Below are 21,663 nucleotides of genomic sequence, written 5' to 3' on the forward strand. Positions count from 1 at the left end.
CTCGGCCTGTGGCTCCCAAAGGGGGGGGGGGTCAGGCTGAGTGAGGGAAGGACCAGAGTGTGAGTGACACCAAGGGTGGAGTGTCACTGACAGATCTGTGAACTATCTCTAAACAGAGGAGATAGTTCTCGAGGTCGGACTAGCCAGGTCAGCAACAGACAGACAGATAAGGTACAAAGACAGAAGGCTGATTCGGTATCCAAGACAGGCAGGGTTTGGCAACGAGATATCAGATATGCGAGGTACCGAATCAGAAAGCAGAGGGATGGTCAGGAAAGCAGAAGGTCATAACAGATAATATACAATGCCTAGTCTCGGTGTGAGCTCCGTGATCATCAACACCCTGGAACTAGTCTGAAGAATAACAGAATGATAATACAAGTCCCTAATCTGGGTGTGAGCTCCTTGATCATCAACACCCTGGAACTAGTCTGATGTATAACAGAGATATAACACAGAATCTGACAAAAGGTCTGAGTGCTTCCACGTAGTGATCGTAACGGCAGACAACCAGAGAATGACCAGCACCCAGTATATATAGCAAAGCGCTCTCCAGCGCCTCCCCTAAGTGCTGGACCAATGGGAACTGTTTGAATGGTCAGCTGACCGGCTTGGTCAGCTGACTCCCTTCTGGCTGTCAAAAAAGTTCTGCGCGCGCGCGTCCTTCTGAACCTGTGTGGACTATCAGTCCCAGCCACACCAGACGTGTTGCAAATCACCCGCCGTGCTGGACGCGGAATCCGCCGCACCGCTATCAAGGCATGCGGCGGTTCCTCCGCGTTCGGCCATCTTACTGGATGTAGGCCTATGCGTGCAAACCGCCGCTTTGGACATGGAATCAGCCGCCTCGCTCTGAGTACACGCGGTGGCTTTTCCGCGTTTCCTCACATATGGTACTGGCATGGTCGCCTTCTGTCAATATTAAGATTCTAGTGCAGCGTGGTTTCATACATTAATGCTGATAACATGATAATGGAGAAAATGGAGTACTTTCTAACAATTTATGCGCTAGAGAGGTCTAGTATACATATATATCTGTTCTATGTATACAGGTTTATTGTTTAACAGTAGATTTAGGTCTCTTATGTCGAGAGAGCCACCCTCTGTGCAGTCCTGTTAATGACATTTAATCTTGTCAGACGGGCCTGCATAATGAAGAATCATCTTCTGTACTTTAGCACCACCTTGTGGCTCTGGAACACTCGTGCACTACCACTCGTTGGAATGCACGAGGTCAGAACCAGCGTGGAATGCTCCACTTCCTGTTTGCAGACGTCATGGGACGTAGCATCCGCCGGAAGTGGGGCGGGCGGCGAGGTGCGGCGAGGTCCGGCGCATCACGCACACAGGGAGGAATCCCCCTTTGAAATTGGCCGTAGACTGGCGTTTTGACGTGCGCAGCAGCCTCTGAAAACGCTCAAGGAGCGAAACAGTCGTTAGGTGACCCCACTGCCCCCACATTGCCCCGCAGCCATCAACAGAAGGGTAGGCAATATCATGTATGTGATTGATGCTTTGCACATTTTAAAGTTTACCAGCCGGATGAAATAAAGCTGTTTTTATGCTTTGAACCCTGCAAGTGCCAGCCTGCTTTCTCCTGTCTGCATGATTGATGTTTGTATACTCCCTGGCTTGAGCACGCTTTTTCTGGCATATAACTACACTACCCTATCTGCTGCCTCTGAATGACCACTATGGATGCTTGCTAACAACGCTGTCTGCCAGTTGCTACTAAAGTGCTGTAGTGCCTGTTCTGTCTTCTAAACTTCCTTGGCTTTGCTTTTGTGTGCTGCTTTTCCTCAGGTGGTCATCCCATTGCAGTTTGTGCTTTGTCATCATGTGCCTTCGTAAAGAAGTTGTCCCTACGTGAGTCTTGGTCTTTCCACAGCTCAACTTTTGGTGGCAGAGAGTACAGATGGCATTGCTCTCATCTGAGGCAGACACACAAAAAAATTTCCTCACCGCTGAGCCCTGGGGCGATGGCACTTTGGTGGTGGCGGCCGACTGAGTGTTAAGTGGGGTGCCAGAATCAGAGCAGGAGGAGGAAGATATGTCACGCTTCCGTGCGGAAGCTGAGGAAGATGAGGTGTTCTGTGTTAAATAGTCAACTACGTCCTGACAATCTTGGGGGTTGATGGCACGTGCCTACTGAAGACTGTACTTTGGTCCAGGGCCGCACGAAATCACGACTGCACAACGACGAACAGACCTGCCAGGTGGCCTGCCTCTGCCTGTTTTGCCCATATTGGGGGTTGAAGTAAAAGGTATGCACTGACTTGACTAATACAATGTGCAGTGAACAGGTATGCAGTGACTGGTATCAATACAATGTGCAGCTGTCACACACACAGGTACCGTGAACAGGTGCAGTGACTGGTATATAACACTGTGTGCTTCTATCACGCAGCTGCAGTAAACATGAACAGGTATGCAGTAATTGGTATCACAAATGTGCAGCTGCCTGTCACACACGTGCAGTGAAAAGGTAGGGACTGAATGCTGGGCCTGGCAGTGGCACAGTAAGAATTAGCAAGTGGCCAAGGGCCAGCTGCGACTGACTGACAGGGCTGTATATGCAAGTGTGAGTGGGACACACACACACAAAAAAAATGGATCACAAAAACATTAGCTCTCAAAAGAGCTGCTGAGGGGTGCTTTTTAGCAATAAGTATCAGCAAGGAGCAAGCTAACGAGCCTAACTAAGCTTTCCCTATGTCTCTGCAGCAACTCTCCCTTCTCTAATTACTGCAGCCACACAAGTGAGGGAAATGGCCAACTCTGCCTGCCTTTTATAAGGGGGGGGGGGGGGGGGGCGGGGGCTCCAGGAGGGAGTGTGGTCTGATTGGCTACCATGTGTCTGCTGACTGTGATGTAGAGGGTCAAAGTTGAGCCTAATGCTGTAGTATAAGGGGCGGGTCGAACTCACATATAGTTCGCGGTTCACCGCGGACGCAAACCACCAAAGTTCGTGCGAATCGGTTCGGGCCATCTCTACTATTAAGTCAAGTTTTTTTACTTTGTATAAAATAAATGCTTTCGACTCCCTTGGGAGGATTGTTAATTCATCAAAATTTTATAAAATTTGTTCCCAAAAAAAAGTAAGAAACTAGCAGAGCATATCTAAATGTTAAAACAGACATCAAACAAATGACAGCGCTCATAGGCTGTAACTGAATTGTAGACCAACAGAGGCATGCAGAGCCCCACCAGGGCTAAATGCATGCCAATCCGATGCAAATCATGTACTAGTCCTAATCTATAATTTGAATGCAAATTGAAGCACATGGATGCAGCTAGCCATAGGTATACTTAAATGAGTTTTGTAAAGCAGGAGAAATTGGCAGAGCTTCCAAACAGAGGCTGCACCCGAATTGATTACCTGCAATAGATGTGCAGAGCTCCACAATGTGCACTAAAATACACAGCTTGCATTCAAAACAGGTACAGCAAAGGAGGACATTAGCTTCAGTATAAATTTGTGCACAAATCATTCTCTACTAGACTTCCCCACAGCTATGATGGGTCCTCTAAATGTTAGAAAAATGTACCAATTGACCACTATAATTATTACATATGCATATCAAACAGAATGATTAATGTACTGTATAGTACCCGCAACATTAGCTGGATTCCAACCATAGGATGGCATCAAATATTTAATCTGGATCAGCGCCTCCAAATCACCCATGACCTCTTGCCAAAAACTTCAGGCCCTGCAACTAAGATCCAAGGTAGCAACAAAGGCCATCAAGCAGACTGGTACCACAGTACCTTCTCAGACATACAATAATTACAAACATCACAAAGTAACATTTTATCCAAATATACAAAAATGACAATAGATTACCTCACATCCTGCTTTAATTAGTGATGTTACATTATGTACCCAGTGGTCTGTCTATTTGTACGTTTGTATCCTCTTATCTATTCTTTTAACCTCTAGTCTATTTTTTACTCATTTAACCTCAAGGTTGCTGGTAAGCATTACAAAAGTCTATCTATCTATTTATTTATTTATTTTAACAGATTTTGCTTATACTTCGGAATCCAAAAGACACAGCAGTTTCCTATTTCCATTTCTCAAACAACAACCCCGTACTCCCTTCTTATGCATCATGGGACTTATTTTTCGAGGACTATATAACTGGAAAAGGTATTTATTGATCAAATACACTGAAGACTGTATATCTGTGCTGCAGAGGGAAGGGTGGCTGGGACTGAGATCATACTGTTGGCGGAGAGGGGTGGAGTTACACTGCATTCAAGTTGAGCTTTTGGTGACTGCTCTGACATCCAAGTTTGCCTGGTGCTTGGACAAGGAGATTATTCCACTATACCAATAAGAAAGGGGAGAGGCAAAATAGGAACACTGGCAGTCTGATATCTGGAACCAGTCTCAGATTAACCACTCCCTACCACAGATTATTTCCCCTTAAACACCACATTAATTTCCACATTTTTGATGTGTGTCTTATATTTTGAAAAATATGGTATCTTATTCCCTATGCATTTTTAAAAAAATGAAAGACATTTTCTCAGTTTTCAGCCAATATAGTTTAAAAATAAAAAGTGCTACTGTATATTAAACCCACACATTTTATTTGCTTATTTGTTTTGGGTATTACAACATTTACATTTTGTCCCTAGTATAATGTATGGTGTCAATATTTTATTTGGAAATAAAGGTGTATTTTTCTGTTTTGTATTTCTTTATACCACAGTAAATCAATTACAAGCCCTTATTTGCAAATATAACAGTAATATACCCTCATGACATGCATATTAAAAACGTCCCTAAGGTAACTACTGTATTTATGTTGTGTGTGTTTTTTTTTTTTTTTTTTTTTTTTTTTTTTTGCTGTCACTTTTTTTTAAGTTGTTTACTTTGGTAACACTGGTGGATGGACGTAGAAGGGATTCATAACTAATGGGGGACTTATTTTAATGTATTTTAGTGTATGTAAGTGTCACTTTGCTTATTGTCCACTAGATGTTTCCACACATTCTCCTGTGTACTGTTCACAGTACATAGGAAGTATTCTGTATGGTTTTTTTCTTGTATTCCATTTTATGAATGACCACAGGCATCTCACTGATGCCGGTGGTCATTGGTCAGCATTCTATAAAGTTCATCATCTATATCAAAAACAAAATATAATGGGTATAAATTAGAAATAGGGATGTAGAAGTAGCAACACTGTTTACCGTACCACTGAGGCGAGAGTAACCCTTAGAATGCGGGGTCTAATTGACCAAGGGTTTTCACTAGAGCACCCCGCAATGGACGGTTAACTTTGCTTCCTAGTGCTCCCCAGGCTGCACTGCAGAGTCACCAAAAATTGTGAATCGCAAATGCAAACTCATTTTGGGATCTTCACTATATTGGCATAAATAAAAAGCAGCAGAACTAAGATTGCCTTTTTAGAAAATTGGAAACCTATTAAGTATGAATGCATTCCCACAATTCCAATTGTAGCTTTACTGTACTTGCGTTTGGACAACCGCAAGCCTTTTCAAAAGCAAAACAGAACGCAGCAGGTGTGAAAGGGTGGTCAGGAGAACAGGTGACATCCCAATGAGGAGGCACAGAAGAATAGAGATGTCGCGATTCTCCGATTTTCGGTTCACGAACCCCGTTCGCTAACCTTCGCGGAAGGTTCGGTTCGCGGAAAAGTTTGCGAACCGCAATAGACTTCAATGGGGATGCGAACTTTGAAAAATAGAAAAAATTATGCTGGCCACAAAAGTGATGGAAAAGATGTTTCAAGGGGTCTAACACCTGGAGGGGGGCATGGCGGAGTGGGATACATGCCCAAAGTCCCGGGGAAAAATCTGGATGTGACGCAAAGCAGCGTTTTAAGGGCAGAAATCACATTGAATGCTAAATTGCAGGCCTAAAGTGCTTTAAAACCTCTTGCATGTGTATACATCAATCAGGGAGTGTAATTAGAGTTCTGCTTAACACTGACACACCAAACTCACTGTGTAACGCACCGCAAACAGCTGTTTGCGTAGTGACGGCCGTGCTGGACTGGTGCGCACCGTGGCGAGAGTGTAGGCCGTGGTGGTTTTCAAGCCCATATGGTGGCCGGGCTGTGGTAGCTCAATGATAGAACAACAGTGACTGTCCAGCTGATCAAACTTGGTCTGACCACAATGAAGCAACGACCTTATTATCTTTTGTGTGCCACCCCCACCCAAGACACTCAAATAGCCGGCAGTCATTGCTTCATTGTGATACGCAAGCCCCTTCACCGCGGCAAGGTAATGATCATGAAGGGGGATGGGCACATGTACATGCCTTTTTGTTTTTTTGTTGCAGCCGTTTACTGAATAGTAAAGGTACTTGGATCCAGTGAGGTGGGTTCACTCAATACAACAGGTAGTTAGATGCAGTGAGCTGGGTTCACTGAACAGTAAAGGTACTTAGATGCAGTGAGGTGGGTTCACTCAACACAACAGGTGGTTAGATGCAGTGAGCTGGGTTCACTGAACAGTAAAGGTACTTAGATGCAGTGAGGTGGGTTCACTGAACACAACAGGTAGTTAGAGGCAGTGAGCTGGGTTTACTCAACACAAAGCTAGGTATATGCAGTGATGAGGTGGGTTAAGTAAACACAACAGGTACTGGGTGGGTAGTACAATGTGCAGCTCCCTGTCACACACACACAGGTAGTCACTGAATGTGCTGGGCTGCTGGCAGTGGCACACACTATGAATTAGCAAGGCTGTGCATGCAACAAAAGTGTCAGTTAGACACACAAAAAAAAATACAGGATGAGCTCTGAAAAGAGCTGTTGAGGGGTGCTATAAAAGCAATAATAATCAGCCAGGAGCAAGCTAAGCAGCCAAGAACCTAACTAATCTGTCCCTAGAAGAACAAGTCTGCAGCAGCTGTCCCTAGTCTGTCTCTAGCAGGCACACGAGTGAGGCTAATGGCCGGCAAGCCTGCCTTATATAAGGGGGGGGGGCCTCCAGGGCTTAGTGTAGCCTGAATGGCTACAATGTGCCTGCTGACTGTGATGCAGAGGGTCAAAGTTGACCCTCATAGTGCATTATGGGGCGAATCAAACTTCCGCAAAGTTCGCTTGGTCCAGGCGAACCCCCAAAGTTCGACTGGAACCGTTCGCCGGCGAACCGTTCGCTACATCTCTATAGAAGAATACTTAATTCATAGTCATCACAAACCAGGGTTGGTGCAGGCAGTAGGTATCATCAATGAGACAGGCCAGGTCTGTGCAGGCAGCAAGTATTAGTAACCATGGACAGGCCAGGGTCGATAAAAGCAGTAGACAAGGGAATTCCAAAAACAAGCTGAGGTTAACCTCCATGGCGGTAACCCCGAACGTAGTTCGGGGTAAGCCGCCGGAGGGTGCCGCTCAGGCCCCGCTGGGCCGATTTGTTTAATTTTTTTTTTGCTGGACGCAGCTAGCACTTTGCTAGCTGCGCCAGCACACTGATCCTCGCCGCCCCGCACACGATCGCCGCTATCCGTCGCGCCGCACGCCCCCCCCCCAGACCCCGTGCGCTATCTGGCCAATCAGTGCCAGGCAGCGCCGAGGGGTGGCCCGGGACTCCCAATGACGTCCCGAAGTCAGTGACGTCATCCCGCCCCGAAGGCGATCGAAGAGGGCGGGGGGATGCCGCTGAGCAGCGGCTATCATGTAATTTAAAAAAAAAAAAAAAAAAAACTGCTGCGCTCCCTCCTGGCGGATTTTTTTATACCGCCAGGAGGGTTAATACCAGGAGATCAGATCAAGGATAGTCAAACAGGCCGCGTCAGGAACAAGAGGCAATCAAGAACAGGGTTGAAGGGGTACCACCAGGGACTAGCACAACCACTCTAGCTGAGAGAGGAATCTGCACTGAGCTTTGCTAGAGACCAACTTTTTTATAGCTAGGCCAAGGCGTGAAATCTTGTACTCACTCACGAGTATGCCAAACTCCGTGCGTGCATCCATACATCTGTACATACAGGTATTACTCTGCGACCAATGGGGCATGCGTACACGGACATGACTCCACGAGTAAGACAGCTGCCAGGTGACCCTGACAGTGGAATTCACCTTTAAAGCAGGATTGTCAGCTACAAAATCAAATTCCATTTGCCCACTGCTTTCTGTATATTATGCAGCCTGATCCTGCATTGCAAGCTCTCCAGGTTTTGCTGTAATAAATATTATCTCAGTCAGCCTGGCTCTATTTGGTACAATGCCAACGAGAAGGAAGCTTGTCATCAATCCTCCCACATTTCTGCTCCTCGCTGATTGGCTGAGGGCAGTTCAGTGTAAACCTGCTGAAATCTGATCTTTGCTGTGCTCACACATATTTACAAAGCAAGCTCGATATGACGTGTAGTTTGTAAGGGGGGTGGGGGGGGAAGAGTAAAGGCTGGTTCCCATTGCACAAGCATTTTAAGCGCTAGTGATTTGAAAAACTCTTGCTAATGTTATGCTGTATATACACACCTAATCCAACCCACGGATAAGCCCACCCACACTACTATTTGCTTAAAAAATGGTCCAAAAGCTATGACCCACCAATTAGCAGACCCCCAATGTGTCACCTTAGTCCCCCATGCACAGCATGTTGGAGCATCACAGGAAAAGCATAGCTACTTGTCCTTGCTCCAGCTTGCAGTCTTGCACCTCCCCAGAATTTCTTGATTGGTAATTTACAAATGGACTCACTTTGAAAAATATGTCTGAAGATGTTTGATTTTTATAACTGGCCCTAAATGTTGCACGTTTTCTCTACCGTAGTTCTTTATGGATCATACTTTGATTACCTTCTTGAATGGGAGAAACACATTGATGATGGGAATATTTTGGTACTTGCATTTGAAGAAATGAAAAAGGTAAGTGATTGCTTTTCAGCAGTTATAAATCTATTCATTGCGGTTAACCATAAAAATAAAAACGTCTATTATCTTAACGTGAACCTGAACCAAGTAAAATTATTTTAAATAAGCACATTGTGTACCTGCAAATGAATATTACATACTTACCTCGCCGCCAGTTCCTCTCAGAAGCTCACAATTTTCATCTAACAATAATTCGTTCTAGTTCTGACAAGATTTTGTCAGAACTGAAATATATCAGTTTGTCTGTTATATATCAGTTGCTGTTGGTTATAACTGAAAGGACAACTGTTGAGCAAGGTAATGTCCATGTTTCCCTATGGCTCAAGTGGGCAATATTACAGCTTAACAGTCCAGGAAGCTGTCATGGGGTAATGGCCATTTTCAAAATGGAGGAAGGAATATTCCATTGATCACTGTGGACAAACAGGACGCAGGAAAGGAGAAAGAGATTGATGAGTAGACAACACGGGAGATAAGTTTGATGTGTGTAAGTTTATTTAACTTTTAATTTTCAGTTGAGGTTTGCTTTAATGTCTGATACTGCGTGTTGAATGTACACAGAAAACATGTCTGACCTCTGGGAATGCTCATGTCTATTAGAACTCATGAGGGAGCATGTGATCAGTTTGTGGGCCCTTTCACACTGGCGTTGCAGTAAGCTATTTAACCACAAGAGGCTACTAAGTCAATGAACGTTTATGCAGACTTACCTACTGGCGCGCTGCGTAGTGCGGCGCCTGAAGAAATTCTTCTTATACAGTATGTAGATTTGAACTAATCTGCCAGACTCCCTGCTCTAAAACAGGAAAACTTGAGGGTGGTGGGGGGAGTTGTGTTATACTTACCTGGTGCTTCTTCCAGCCTCCCATAGTATTTGAGTTCCCTTGGTGTTCTCCCAATCCTCTTAGTTGTGCCTCTGCCACGTGCACCTCCTTCATCATGCTCTTGTGGCCAGGAGTGCTCTGCTCATGTGCAGTCCATTAAGGCTTGCAACTGCGCATGTTCAGAATGCTCCCGGCTACAGGAATGCATTCGGGACAGCTCATGCGCCACAGTCAGTCTTCAGTCACAGACTGTCATTGGGGTGACAGCGACACAACAGAGGCTGGGAGGACACAGAAGTACCTCAGATAATACTAGGAGGGTCTGGAAGAAGCCCCAGGTAAGTAAAACAAAATCTCTCCTCTTCCCCCCCCCCCCCCCCTTAAGTTTTCCTTCAAGGGATCAGTCTCCCATATTAACCACTTCCTCTCCCCGGGACGAGTAACTACGTCCCTGCAAAATACCATATCTCTGTGCAGGGATGTAGCTACGTTTCTCCCTGTCGCGCGTTCCTGCTCGCCCCTCCGCACTCGTTATTGCCGATCGGTAGCCGTTAGATGAATTGGAACGCAATTCCCATTCATTGATCTAAGTCCCCATGTGAATGACCACAGCCGTCTATTAGACGACTACGCCATTCGCAAAACCCAGCCACGCATCACTTCCTCTATGCTGCTAATACTACGCTTGAGAAATTGAGCATCCTGTGGGCAAAAAGTTAAATTACATCTAATATATATATATTTTTTTACCTTATTTTTACATGTAAAATTAACTGACCTCCCAAACTCCCCATTAGCTACCAAAATTTTATAATTTTTTTTTTCTTTTACAAATAAAAAAAATACATAAATAGTTACCTTAGGGACTGAACTTATTTTTTTAATATGTATGTAAAGAGGGTATATTACTGTTACTTTATAAATTATGGCCTTGTAATTAGGGATGGACGCAAAACTGAAAAAATGCACCTTTTTATTTCCAAATAAAATATTGGCACCATACATTGTACTAGGGAAAAATTTTAAACTTTGCAATAACTGGGACAAATGGGCAAATAAACTGTGTTGGTTTTAATAATGGTAGCACATATTATTTTAAAACTATAATGGCCGAAAATGATTTTTTTATTATTTTTTTATTTTTTATTATTCCTGCTAAAATGCAGTTAGAATAACCTAATTCTTAGCAAAAAGTACAACCCAAAGAAAGCCTAATTGGAGGCAAAAACAAGATATAGATTGTTTTTTGTTGTGATAAGTAGCAATAAAGTTACAGGCAAATGAATGGAAGGAGCACTGACAGGTGAAAATTGATCCTCCCCCCCCCCCCCCTTTTTTTTTTTTTTTTTTTTTTGCCCTCAACACCCCCCCCCCCCCCCCCCCCAAGGGGAAACAGCGTTTGAGGTGAAGTGGTTAAATCTTCACCTACCTCTCGCTTTGCATTCTGAAGTCCAGATGAGATGAGACAAACATATAGGTGGGTGAGGTGTTCTTGAGCACACCGGTGCAAATTCTAAGATGATCTCTGCAGAATATTGGTAAAATTGTTAGAAGTAACTAAAGCAGTATAATACATAGTGCAATAGAGTTTGAACACGCTCAAATGTCAAAGTGAAAAGGTACAGTTCAAATGTCACCCTCCAAGGCCACTCCAATATCTTACCCAAATGAGAAGGGGAAAAGTTGCAATGATGATACTCCAAGGAGCAGGTATAAGCTATACACTCCGGACCATTGCTTTAAAAAACCTTCATCTCTCCAGTGTAAAACCACCTCCACCACATCTTCCATGCAGGGACCCCGCCCCCCCCCCCCCCCAATGTGCCCATCCTCACCCTGGAGGCTTCCAATATGTCCAGAGGTAGGATTTAAAGCATATGAGGGGCAAGCAAAGTATCACCATACCATAATTTGGGCCCATGTTGCTCTCGATGCATGTCACATGACATGCAGAGACTGGATCTGCAAGGTGATTAGTTCCATGAGGCGGTAATTAGCTGGAGTGGAGAGGACATGTCCTGCCACTGGTAATTAAAACGCTGCACTGCTGCAGTCAATTATGTACAGAATTGGGCAATGGTGGGGGTCATTATGCCTTACAAGAGGTTGGTATAGTTGCCTATTTTTTTTTATTTTTTTTATAAACCACTGCCGTACCTGTTGCCACAGTGAGGTAAAAGACTAGTGACCTGCACATGGCCAGTGTAGAAGTACAAATCTCCAGAATCAAGAGTAGAGATGTCCCGAACTTGTTCTATAGTAAACCGCTATGGGGAATGACCTTGGGGTCATTTCCGCATACATAATTGTATGCATTACTGCGAAGATGCTTTCCCGGCAGCCGTGCGTTCTTGATTCCTGATTTTGGGTGTGTGATCGAGAACGTGCAGCCATCGGGAAAGCATCTTCACAGTAATGCGTAAAATAATGTATGCGAAAATGACCCAGAGGTCATTCCCCATAGCTGTTCGCTATAGAACAAGTTCGGGCCATCTATAATCAAGAGTAAGTTTCTAGTCGGCTCTGGTTTGTGGAGACACAGTTGACAACCAAGCTCCTGACAATAGTCTCTGCCACTTTGTCAGCTCTTTGTAAACCCAAGTCAGGCTAAACTTCCTTTTCACTGGTCAAAAACAGATTTCAAGCAACTACATTGTTTTTGATCTTCCAGAGGGAACTGTTAACAATCACAGAGATATAGTTATTGATTGGAAAGGACATGTCCATCAAGTTTAACCTCTTGATCCTTGCTACAATTCAGTCTAAAGCACCATGAAGACAGAAACTCTAAAGGCCCATGCACGTGCAAAATCAATGTTGCCCAGGGGAGATCAGAACCAATCCCTTGGGCTACATTGTAGGGCAGAGGGTAACAGCCATGTCACTAGCCTGCAGGCTAGCTAAGTTTACTGTTTTCATGTGGAGGGATGACTGAGCGGCGTAGGTTTGACATCATGGGAGCCAGGTAAGTGGGGATAAAAATGCCCTAGGCTGTAGTGATCAGCCAGGCCGGTTTGCTGGCAAGCAGATAAGAAAGGTTGAGGGCTGCCATACACGTGCTGGATTCTTGGCAGGGGCAGTTTTTATTGGCCACGTCTCATTTGGTGAGTGTAGGAAGTTTAAGGCTACGTTTCCACTGTAGCCAATTTACAGCATTTGCCCGCATGTGAATTTAGAAGTGAAGTGAAGAAAATAAAGCAGGTAGTGTGTTTTTTTGTTTTGTTTTGTTTTGTTTTGTGTTTTTCCCATCCCATCTGAATTTCCATGGGTTTGGATTGCGATTTTGCTTCAGCACAGGCGCCACACCCTAGTGGAAACTTAGGGTGGGCAGAGCCAACGTAACTAGCATGGAGTGTGTGTGTGAGACAAGACAAATAACATTTATATTGCGCTTTTCTCCTGGCGGACTCAAAGCGCCAGAGCTGTAGCCACAAGGACGCGCTCTATAGGCAGTAGCAGTGTTAGGGAGACTTGCCTAAGGTCTCCTACTGAATAGGTGCAGACTTACTGAACAGGCAGAGCCGAGATTCGAACCCTGGTCTCCTGTGTCAGAGGCAGAGCCCTTAATTAACCGTTACACCATCCAGCCATTACACACGCAGAAAATCATCACCGCAAGTGGCATGTTAGCAAACCCGTTGTATGTGAGAACTGTTAAAAGTCTCACATTCCGCTGATGGCGCTGGTATATTACGCTGAATCCCACAGGGTTGTAACTTACAATACTGTGGGATGCAGCGTGATATACCAGCGCTATCAGCGGATGAGTAAAGGACTATCCATAACTGGTGAGACCTTTCCATAATAAGTGGTTTGATGGTTATGCGGAAGCAGCCCAACAAGTAACTTGGTGACTATTCTTACGGAACCCTTAACTTGTTGTTTGGGAACCAGCCGTGCCTTTTATGGGGCCCTCCAACAATTATGGAGTGGCATTTATGTGTGGGCTTTTCATGCATGGACGCATGGATGTTGTGTTGGTATTATTCTCTGGCCAGAGACAAACAGCATAAAATAACATCCTTGTCATATACTTTTATTCATTGGTGGCTATATTACGGCAGTACACTCCGCCATTGTCATTTTGGTTTTTAATTGAGTGGGAGAACATTTGTGAATTTACTATCGTGTATTTGGGAGGGATCGTGTTTGATAATTTTGTATCTTTAATAAAGAAATTTTGGTGTACTGATGGTGGCCATGCGACCTAGTGGTTTTTCTTTTTACCGTCTGATTTGTGAGGTTGGCCCCACCCTTTATCTTCTAAGGGTTTTGTTACCTATTGTCTATACACGTGACATGTATTTGTATTCGTTTGATTCCTAGTGGAAACTTAGCCTGACTCATTCAAAATACCATCTTCCCACAACTAGCATTCATATCTAAGAATGCTTTTAACCACTTCCCCCTCCCCGGGATGAGTAACTGGTGATGGGAGGACACTTGGAAGTGACAGTAGGACACAAGGGGGGGGGGGGTGACAGAAGGTGACTTGGGGGTGGACAGGAGGACACTTGGGGGTGACAGGACGCGTGGGGAAGACAGGAGGAAACATGGGGGATACAGTTGGAGACACGGGCACAAAGGCGGACACATGGGGACACGGGAAGACACCATTTGGGGGAGGTCATGTAGAAGACACTCCTGAAATATGGATGCACTAGGTTTACTTTAATTTATTTTTCCATGGTTTTTGCCCTCTATACCGAGATACGTCTTATATTCAGGAGCATCTTATATGGCAGAAAATACGGTAATTTTGAAACTATGGGCTTGTAAATAGTGACGGATGCAAAACTGAAAAAATGCACCTTTTTTTATTTCCACATAAAATATTGGCGACATACAGTGCTACCCATAATTATTCATACCCCTGGCAAATTTTGAATTAAAGTTACTCTTTTTCAACCAGCAAGTAATTTTTTGACTGGAAATTACATAGGTGTCTCCCAAAAGATAAGACACAATGTACAAGAGGCATTATTGTGCAAGGAGCAAAAAGTGTCCAGTTCAAAATTGTTCATACCCTTCTCAATAATCAATAGAAAACCCTTTATTGGCTATCACAGCAATCAAACGCTTCCTATAATTGCAGACCAGCTTTCTGCATGTCTCCACAGGTATTTTTGTCCATTCATCTTTAGCAATGAGCTCCAATTTAGGTTGGAGGGTCTTCTTGCCATCACCCTGATCTTTAGCTCCTTCCACAGATTCTTAATTTGATTCAAGTCAGGACTCTGGCTGGGCCACTCCAAAATGTTAATGTTGTTGTCTGATAACCAATTCTTCACCACTTTTGCTGTGTGTTTTGGGTCATTGTCATGCTGAATGCCCACTGGTGCCCAAGGCCAAGTTTTTATGCAGACTGCCTGATGTTGTCATTGAGAATCCTCATGAATTGCTCTTTTTTTTTTTCATGGTGCCGTTTACTGTGATTAGGTTCCCTAGTCCAGTGGCTGAAAAAATACCCCCAAAGCATTAGGTCCCCACCACCATGTTTGACAGTGGGGATCAGGGCTGGGCCGAGGCAGAGGCGAGAGAGGCTCCAGCCTCAGGGCACAGTGTAGGAGGGGGCGCACAACTCACTCAGCTATCGTTCACCTATTGTTTTAGAAGCAAATAGAAATAAGAAAAGGGGATACATAGCAGTGACTGCAAGCCAGATAACTAGAGATTAGGATGTTGGGGGCCCTGGGGCACCTCTTAGTCTAATAGCAATCAGTGTGTGGCGGCTGGGGTGGGAGGGATAGAGGGGCGCACTTTGGTGTCTCAGCCTTGGGTGCTGGAGGACCTTGTCCCGGCTCTGGTGGGGATGGTGTTCTTTGGGTTGAAGGCTTCTCCTCTTTACGCCAAATGAAGGAATCCTCATTGTGACCAAACAATTCAATGTTTGTTTCATCTGACCATAACACAGAAGACCAGAAGTCTTCTTCTATGTCCAGATGAGCATTTGCAATGGCCAAGCAAGCTTTTGTGTGCCTTATCTGGAGAAGTGGCGTCCTCCTTGGTCTACATCTGTGGAACACAGCAGTGTGGATTGCCTGCCTTGAGACATTGCCACCACCAAAGCCCAGATTCACCAGGATGGCCTTGGTGGTGATCCTTGGATTCTTTTTCACCTCTCTCACTATCCTCATGGCCAGCACAGGTGTCACTTTTGACTTCCCACCACGTCCTCTAAGTTTTTCCACAGTGCGTAACCTTTTGTGTTTGTTAATAATACTTTGCACTGTAGCCACTGGAACTTGAAAACCTTTAGAAATGGCCTTGTAGCCCTTTCCTGACTTGTGAGCAGCCACAATGCGCAGCCACAGGTCCTCACTGAGCTCCTTTGTCTTAGCCATAACTGTCCACAAACCAACTGTAGAGAGCTGCTGTTTTTCACCTGTTGAGTTGATTAAAACAGCTGTTCCCACCAGCTTGCAAACTAACAGGATGTAAACCTGACGAAGGCTGCAAGGCCGAAAGCTTGTTTATTCTTATTCATTTGTAGTTAGCCAATAAATGGTATCATCCTGATTTAAAACTTCTTGCAATTAATCAGGGTAATTAGGATGCTTTAGAACAACTTGGACTATTTGGAATGGTATAGTACTTTGGATTTTCCCAGTGACTGTGACAGATTGTGAAGGGTATGAATAATTTTGGACTGGACACTTTTTGCTCAAATGTAAATAACAGCTGGGAAATTATTTTTTTCCCCACAATAATGCCTCTGGTACATCATCTTATTATCTTTTGGGAGACTCCTATGTCAGTTCCCATCAAAAAAATGACTTGCTGGTTGAATAAAAGTCATTTTAAGTCAAAATTTGCCAGAGGTATGAATAGTTACAGGCAGCACTGTACATTGTACTAGGGAAATATTTTAAACGCTGCAATAACTGGGACAAATGGGCAAATAAAATGTTTGGGTTTTAATTACGGTTGCATATATTTTAAAACTATAATGGCTGAAAACGGAAATCTCTTTTTCCACTTTTTTTAATTTTATTTTTCCTGTTAAAATGCATTTAGAATAAAATAAGCAAAAAGTACCCCCAAAGAAAGCCTATTTGGTGGCGAAAATATATAGATTGTTTTGTTAGAAGTAGTAATACAATTATAGGCAAATGAATGGAAGGGGTGCTGACAGGTGAAAATTGCTCTGGTTTTTTTAAGGGGTAAAACCCCTGGAGGCGAAGTGATTAATAAGGCATCAAAGTTCCCTTTTTAAATGGAAGAAGTGTAAGTTTAATCAGTGTGTAGTTCTAAATCATAAAGTTGCAGTTATAAGCTATCTAAGCCTTGTGTTCTGCTTGAGAACAGTAGAATAGGCATTAGATGACCTACTGAGAGTCTGGTATCCGAAGTGAGGGGAACTTGAACTGAATATCAACTTTGGAACAACCACTACAGTCAAGAATACCTACTTATAATTTATTGGTGCTTTATCCAATGACCTACTACAGTCAGACTGCTGGTGTTGTAACAGGTATAGGAAGCACTGCATTTAACCTTATGATAAAGAACTGTGGCAAATCCTGGTTTAGTAACTTAGCCAATACACTAGTGATTGTTTTTGCCAGCTGTATGGAAATTGGCACACCTTGTAATGGTTCTTGTAAAATACTTTATTGCCTGCCTGGGAAGCACCTGTACAAGCTGTGTATTACCGGTAAGTTAAAAAATGCTGTAGCCACAGGTTTAGCCTCAGACCCAATATTTTTTTTATGATATCTAAAATAGTATCCTCCATGTTTCCCTCATTACAGTATTTCTTGATTCCAAATCAGAAATGACTGCATAGTTTACTTTCATCTATTTAATGATGTTCACTATTGACTAAAATCTATTTTTTTGAATTACTCTCTAAAGGATTTTCCAGCAAATCTGAAGAAAATATGTGACTTTTATGGGCTGTCTCTGACGGATGAGCAGATAAAGATGGTGCATGAAAAAACTACTTTCACATTTATGAAGGATAATGCTACTATTGCAAAAGAGAAAGCAGGAAGTGTATTCCGAAAAGGTAAGTGAAATGCACACCAAATACAGTAGATCCACATGTCACCACGGATTATTTGAACATCTCAAAATATATATATACTATGCAATATCTGTTTGTTGGCCTGCAATATCTGTAGACAAGGTTGTTCACCTATATATTTATTAGGATTACTAATATTAAAGTGACATTTTACTTTTAATAAATTGCTACAGACATATATCAGACAAAATATTAATTGCCCATAAGTAGATTTGATGGACAGCCTTCTTGTACGTCCAAACTTCAAATATTCATCCTAGATATTAGCTATAAGCTAAGTCCGAGCACAGGTCGGGATTATCGCTAGGGGGTTAAGCCTAATGCTGGGAATACACGGCTCGATTCTGAGCCATATAGATGAATCGATAGATAATTTCCGACGTGTCCAATCTCCAGCCCGATCGTTTCGTCGCTCAATTCTGCATTGAGGACAATGGAAAAAGATAAGAAAAACAAGTGGACAATAAGAGAATCGCCTGCAGAATCAAACAGGGAATCGATCAAGCGGCAAAATCGAGCAGTGTATGCCCAGCTTTACAGATTTGCTTTAATAGTGTGCCTGGAACTGGCTTCCAATTATAACTAACAAATGTAGGTTAGACAGTGGAAATTAAGGCAGGCAGACACCGGGTAATATAGGATGGCGGGAGGAAACTTTTTGGGCGATGATTGTCGTGGGAATGTTATCAGTGTATACAGATGAGGAGCCTAGAATGTGGATGAGCAGGACAGGTGAAGGGAGTCTGTGTTACAGTATATTAAACAAATGGAGATGATCAGGGATGGATTGAGATTGATCAGGGGGGTCACCTTGTGATTGAAGCTGTAGGACAGTTAAGCGTTGCATAATACATGTGGTGGGTGAAGGGAAGGTGAAATAAAATGAGAGATGCTAGTATACTACTCCCTCTGTATAAGTCATTTGTTGTAACAAACACTGAAGAGACGGCTGCGGTGAACAGCGATACCGCCGCAGCCATCTCAATTTCTCTGCCTAACAAGCTATCCGCTCCTTGGGCATCCTGCACGCCGAGGACGGGTTTGTCAGCAGCACATAGGGTTGCAATGTCGCGTGCGCATAGAGGAGACCTTTATGCGGGGAGGAGGCGCGTCAGCTGACCGGCCGGTCGGCTGACGTCAGAGGAGACGCTCGCTGCTCCTCATTGGTTGATGAGAGGAGGCGTGCCGGAGGGGTCTCCTCTGCTTCTTAAGCTTCCCTGAATCACTCGCAACTTGTCTGCTGTTGCGAATACTTCGTGTTAGCGCTCAGACCTTAGTTAGATCTGGTGTGCTTTGATCCGGGAGGAAACCGGGGATTTCACACAGTGATAGGATTGTTTGATAGCCATAATTATAACTGAATATTGTATTATCTGTATATGACTCTTGCTAGCTCTGACTATTCTCACTCTCAGTGAATCTGTACTTCTGCCCATCTGATCTTGTTGCCGGCTCTGCCTGTTAAACCTTCCTGCCTTTGCCTTCTGACTTTGTACCGTATCTGCCAGCCTGTTGCCAACTCGATTAGTCTGACCACTCTACTCTCACCAGAGGGCCCTAGTCTCTGGTGAGGGGTTTTGTACTGTTAGTGCCCAACAGCTCCTCTGGTGTGGCATAGCTAAACCTGTCAGTACTACTGTTGCACCAAGCACTATACTTTGCTATCACATTAGCTGTTGGTATACCTGTATTAGTGGTGATTCTGCATATCATCATATAATCAGGTATATATCTGCATTATAGGTGATGCTGCAGATCACCTAATAATAATCAGAATCCAGCTCTTGCTGACACCAATCGTTACACTTGTGGGGCCAAAGCTGAAGTATGGGATACAGTTTTGGGTACCACGCCATAGGAAAGACATTGACATTCTAGAACAGGTACAAAGTCTAGCAACCCCATTGTGGTGGTGGTAGGGCATTACGCTGTGGTGGTACAAAAGTTAAGGGGTGCGTAATCCGCATTAGTGGTGGTGGATAGGATAAGTGAGCAGCTAGGATGTACGCAGTAGGGTAGTAGGATATATGAGGAGTAGAGTTAATCATATTACCCATGCCAAGGGTAAAGTACTATATAAGATATATGGCACTCAACTGGGAACATCAGACTTGGAGAAGGACTTGAGAATATTGGGGGATAGAAAGTTAAGCAACTGCAACAAAACCATAAAATACAAATACAATTCTGGGATGCATTAAAAGGGCAATAAAACTTGATGGACAGAGGTCGTTTTTTTTTTTTTTTCAGCCAAACTATGTAAACTATTCCCTTTGTATATATTACTTGTGAGGCAACATCTGAATTATGGGATACAGTTTAGGGCACTACACTATAGGAAGGACATTGACATTCTAGAAGAGGTACAAAGACAGACAACTAAATTGATGGGATGGAAGGTATTATTTACCAAGAAAGGTTGTACAAACTGGGCTTATTTAGCTTGGTAAAAAGATAGCCAAGAAATGACCTGATTAACATATACAAATAGATCAGAGGGCAATACAAAAATTTGGCAGATTTGTCCCTAGGCTTGCACAAAGGACAAGGTGTCATGATCTGTGTATGGAGGAAACGGGTTTTGCCATCTATTTAGAAAGGGGTTCTTACAATAAGAGTGGATAAAATGTGGAATATTTTAACATAGAAAGTAGTTATAGCTAATTTTTTTTACCTGCTTTAACCAGCTTAGCGGTATGTCCCCACTGTCACCGCTGTTCCTTCTCTGCTGGGCTCCCCTAGGCTTCACTTCTTCCTGTCCGGACAGGAAGTTTAACCACTTCAGCCTACAGCTTCGAAAATCTTATGCATCCGAGCAATGTTCACCTCCCATTCATTCGCTAATAACTTTATCGCTACTTATCAAAATTAATTGATCTATATCTAGTTTTTTCCGCCACTAATTAGGCTTTCTTTAGGTAGTACATTTTGCTAAGAGCCACTTTACTGTAAATACATTTTAACAGGAAGATTAAGATAGAAATGGAAAAAAATCATTATTTCTCAGTTTTTGGCCATTATAGTTTAAAATTAATACATGCTACAGTAATTAAAACCCATGCATTTTATGTGCCCATTTGTCCCGCTTATTACACCATTTAAATTACATCCCTATCACAATTTATGGCGCCGATATTTTATTTAGAAATAAAGGTGCATTTTTTTCAATTTGCGTCCATCACTATTTACAAGCTCATAATTTTAAAAAAATTAATAAGATACTCTCTTGACATGTATATTTAAAAAGTTCAGACCCTTAGGTAACTATTTATGTAGTTTTTTTTTTTTTTAATTGTAATTTTTTTTATTTTTTTTTTAATGTAAAAATGTATTTGGGTAATTTTAGTTTGGGAGGTAAATAGCCAATTTTAGATGTAATATAATGTATTTTTTTATTCAATACAGGTATGTGGGTGCAGTTTACTATTTGACCACAAGATGGCCACATTCAAAAAATTCCTGGATGCGAACGATGTCGCATCTAGGAACTAAAATGAAGAGAAGTTTCCTGGGGGCAGAAATACCACGCTCTCTGATGAGAAAGCGTCGGTATTTCTGCCGGGGACTTAGATCGGTGAATGGGAATTATATTCCCATTCACTGATCGGGGAGGCAGCGGGAGCGCGCGCGGGCGCGCCCGATCGCGCGCACCACACGGCTGCAGCACCACTGCCTATCTGGACGGATATATGCGTCCAGATATGGCAAAGTGGTTAAACAGTAGAGCGCCCTCTACTGTTTAAACTTCCTCCGGCAGGAAGTAAAGTGAAGCCAGCAAGAGCCCAGAGCTAAGAAGGAGCAGCGGTGACGAGGGGACTCGCACGGCCGGATCAGGTTGTGTGTGTGTGTGTGTGTGTGTGTGTGTGTGTGTGTGTGTGTGTGTGTGGGGGGGTGCTGGGAGGCAGAGCAGGGACTACACCAGACGGACCTCGCAATTGGACACCCAG

General features: G+C 43.5%; 1 protein-coding gene across 1 annotated transcript in view; it reads left to right on the forward strand.

The window, feature by feature from the left end:
• LOC137504050 (sulfotransferase 6B1-like) overlaps window positions 1–21,663 on the forward strand; it is an 82,050-nt gene that overhangs the window by 22,630 nt on the left and 37,757 nt on the right. The window contains exons 4-6 of the mRNA XM_068231974.1: window positions 4,027–4,153; window positions 8,763–8,857; window positions 17,545–17,698. Coding sequence (XP_068088075.1) covers window positions 4,027–4,153; window positions 8,763–8,857; window positions 17,545–17,698 — 376 coding nt within the window. The remainder of the gene's footprint in view (window positions 1–4,026; window positions 4,154–8,762; window positions 8,858–17,544; window positions 17,699–21,663) is intronic.

This window comes from Hyperolius riggenbachi, chromosome 4 (genome assembly GCF_040937935.1).
Source record: "Hyperolius riggenbachi isolate aHypRig1 chromosome 4, aHypRig1.pri, whole genome shotgun sequence".
Classification (NCBI taxonomy): domain Eukaryota; kingdom Metazoa; phylum Chordata; class Amphibia; order Anura; family Hyperoliidae; genus Hyperolius; species Hyperolius riggenbachi.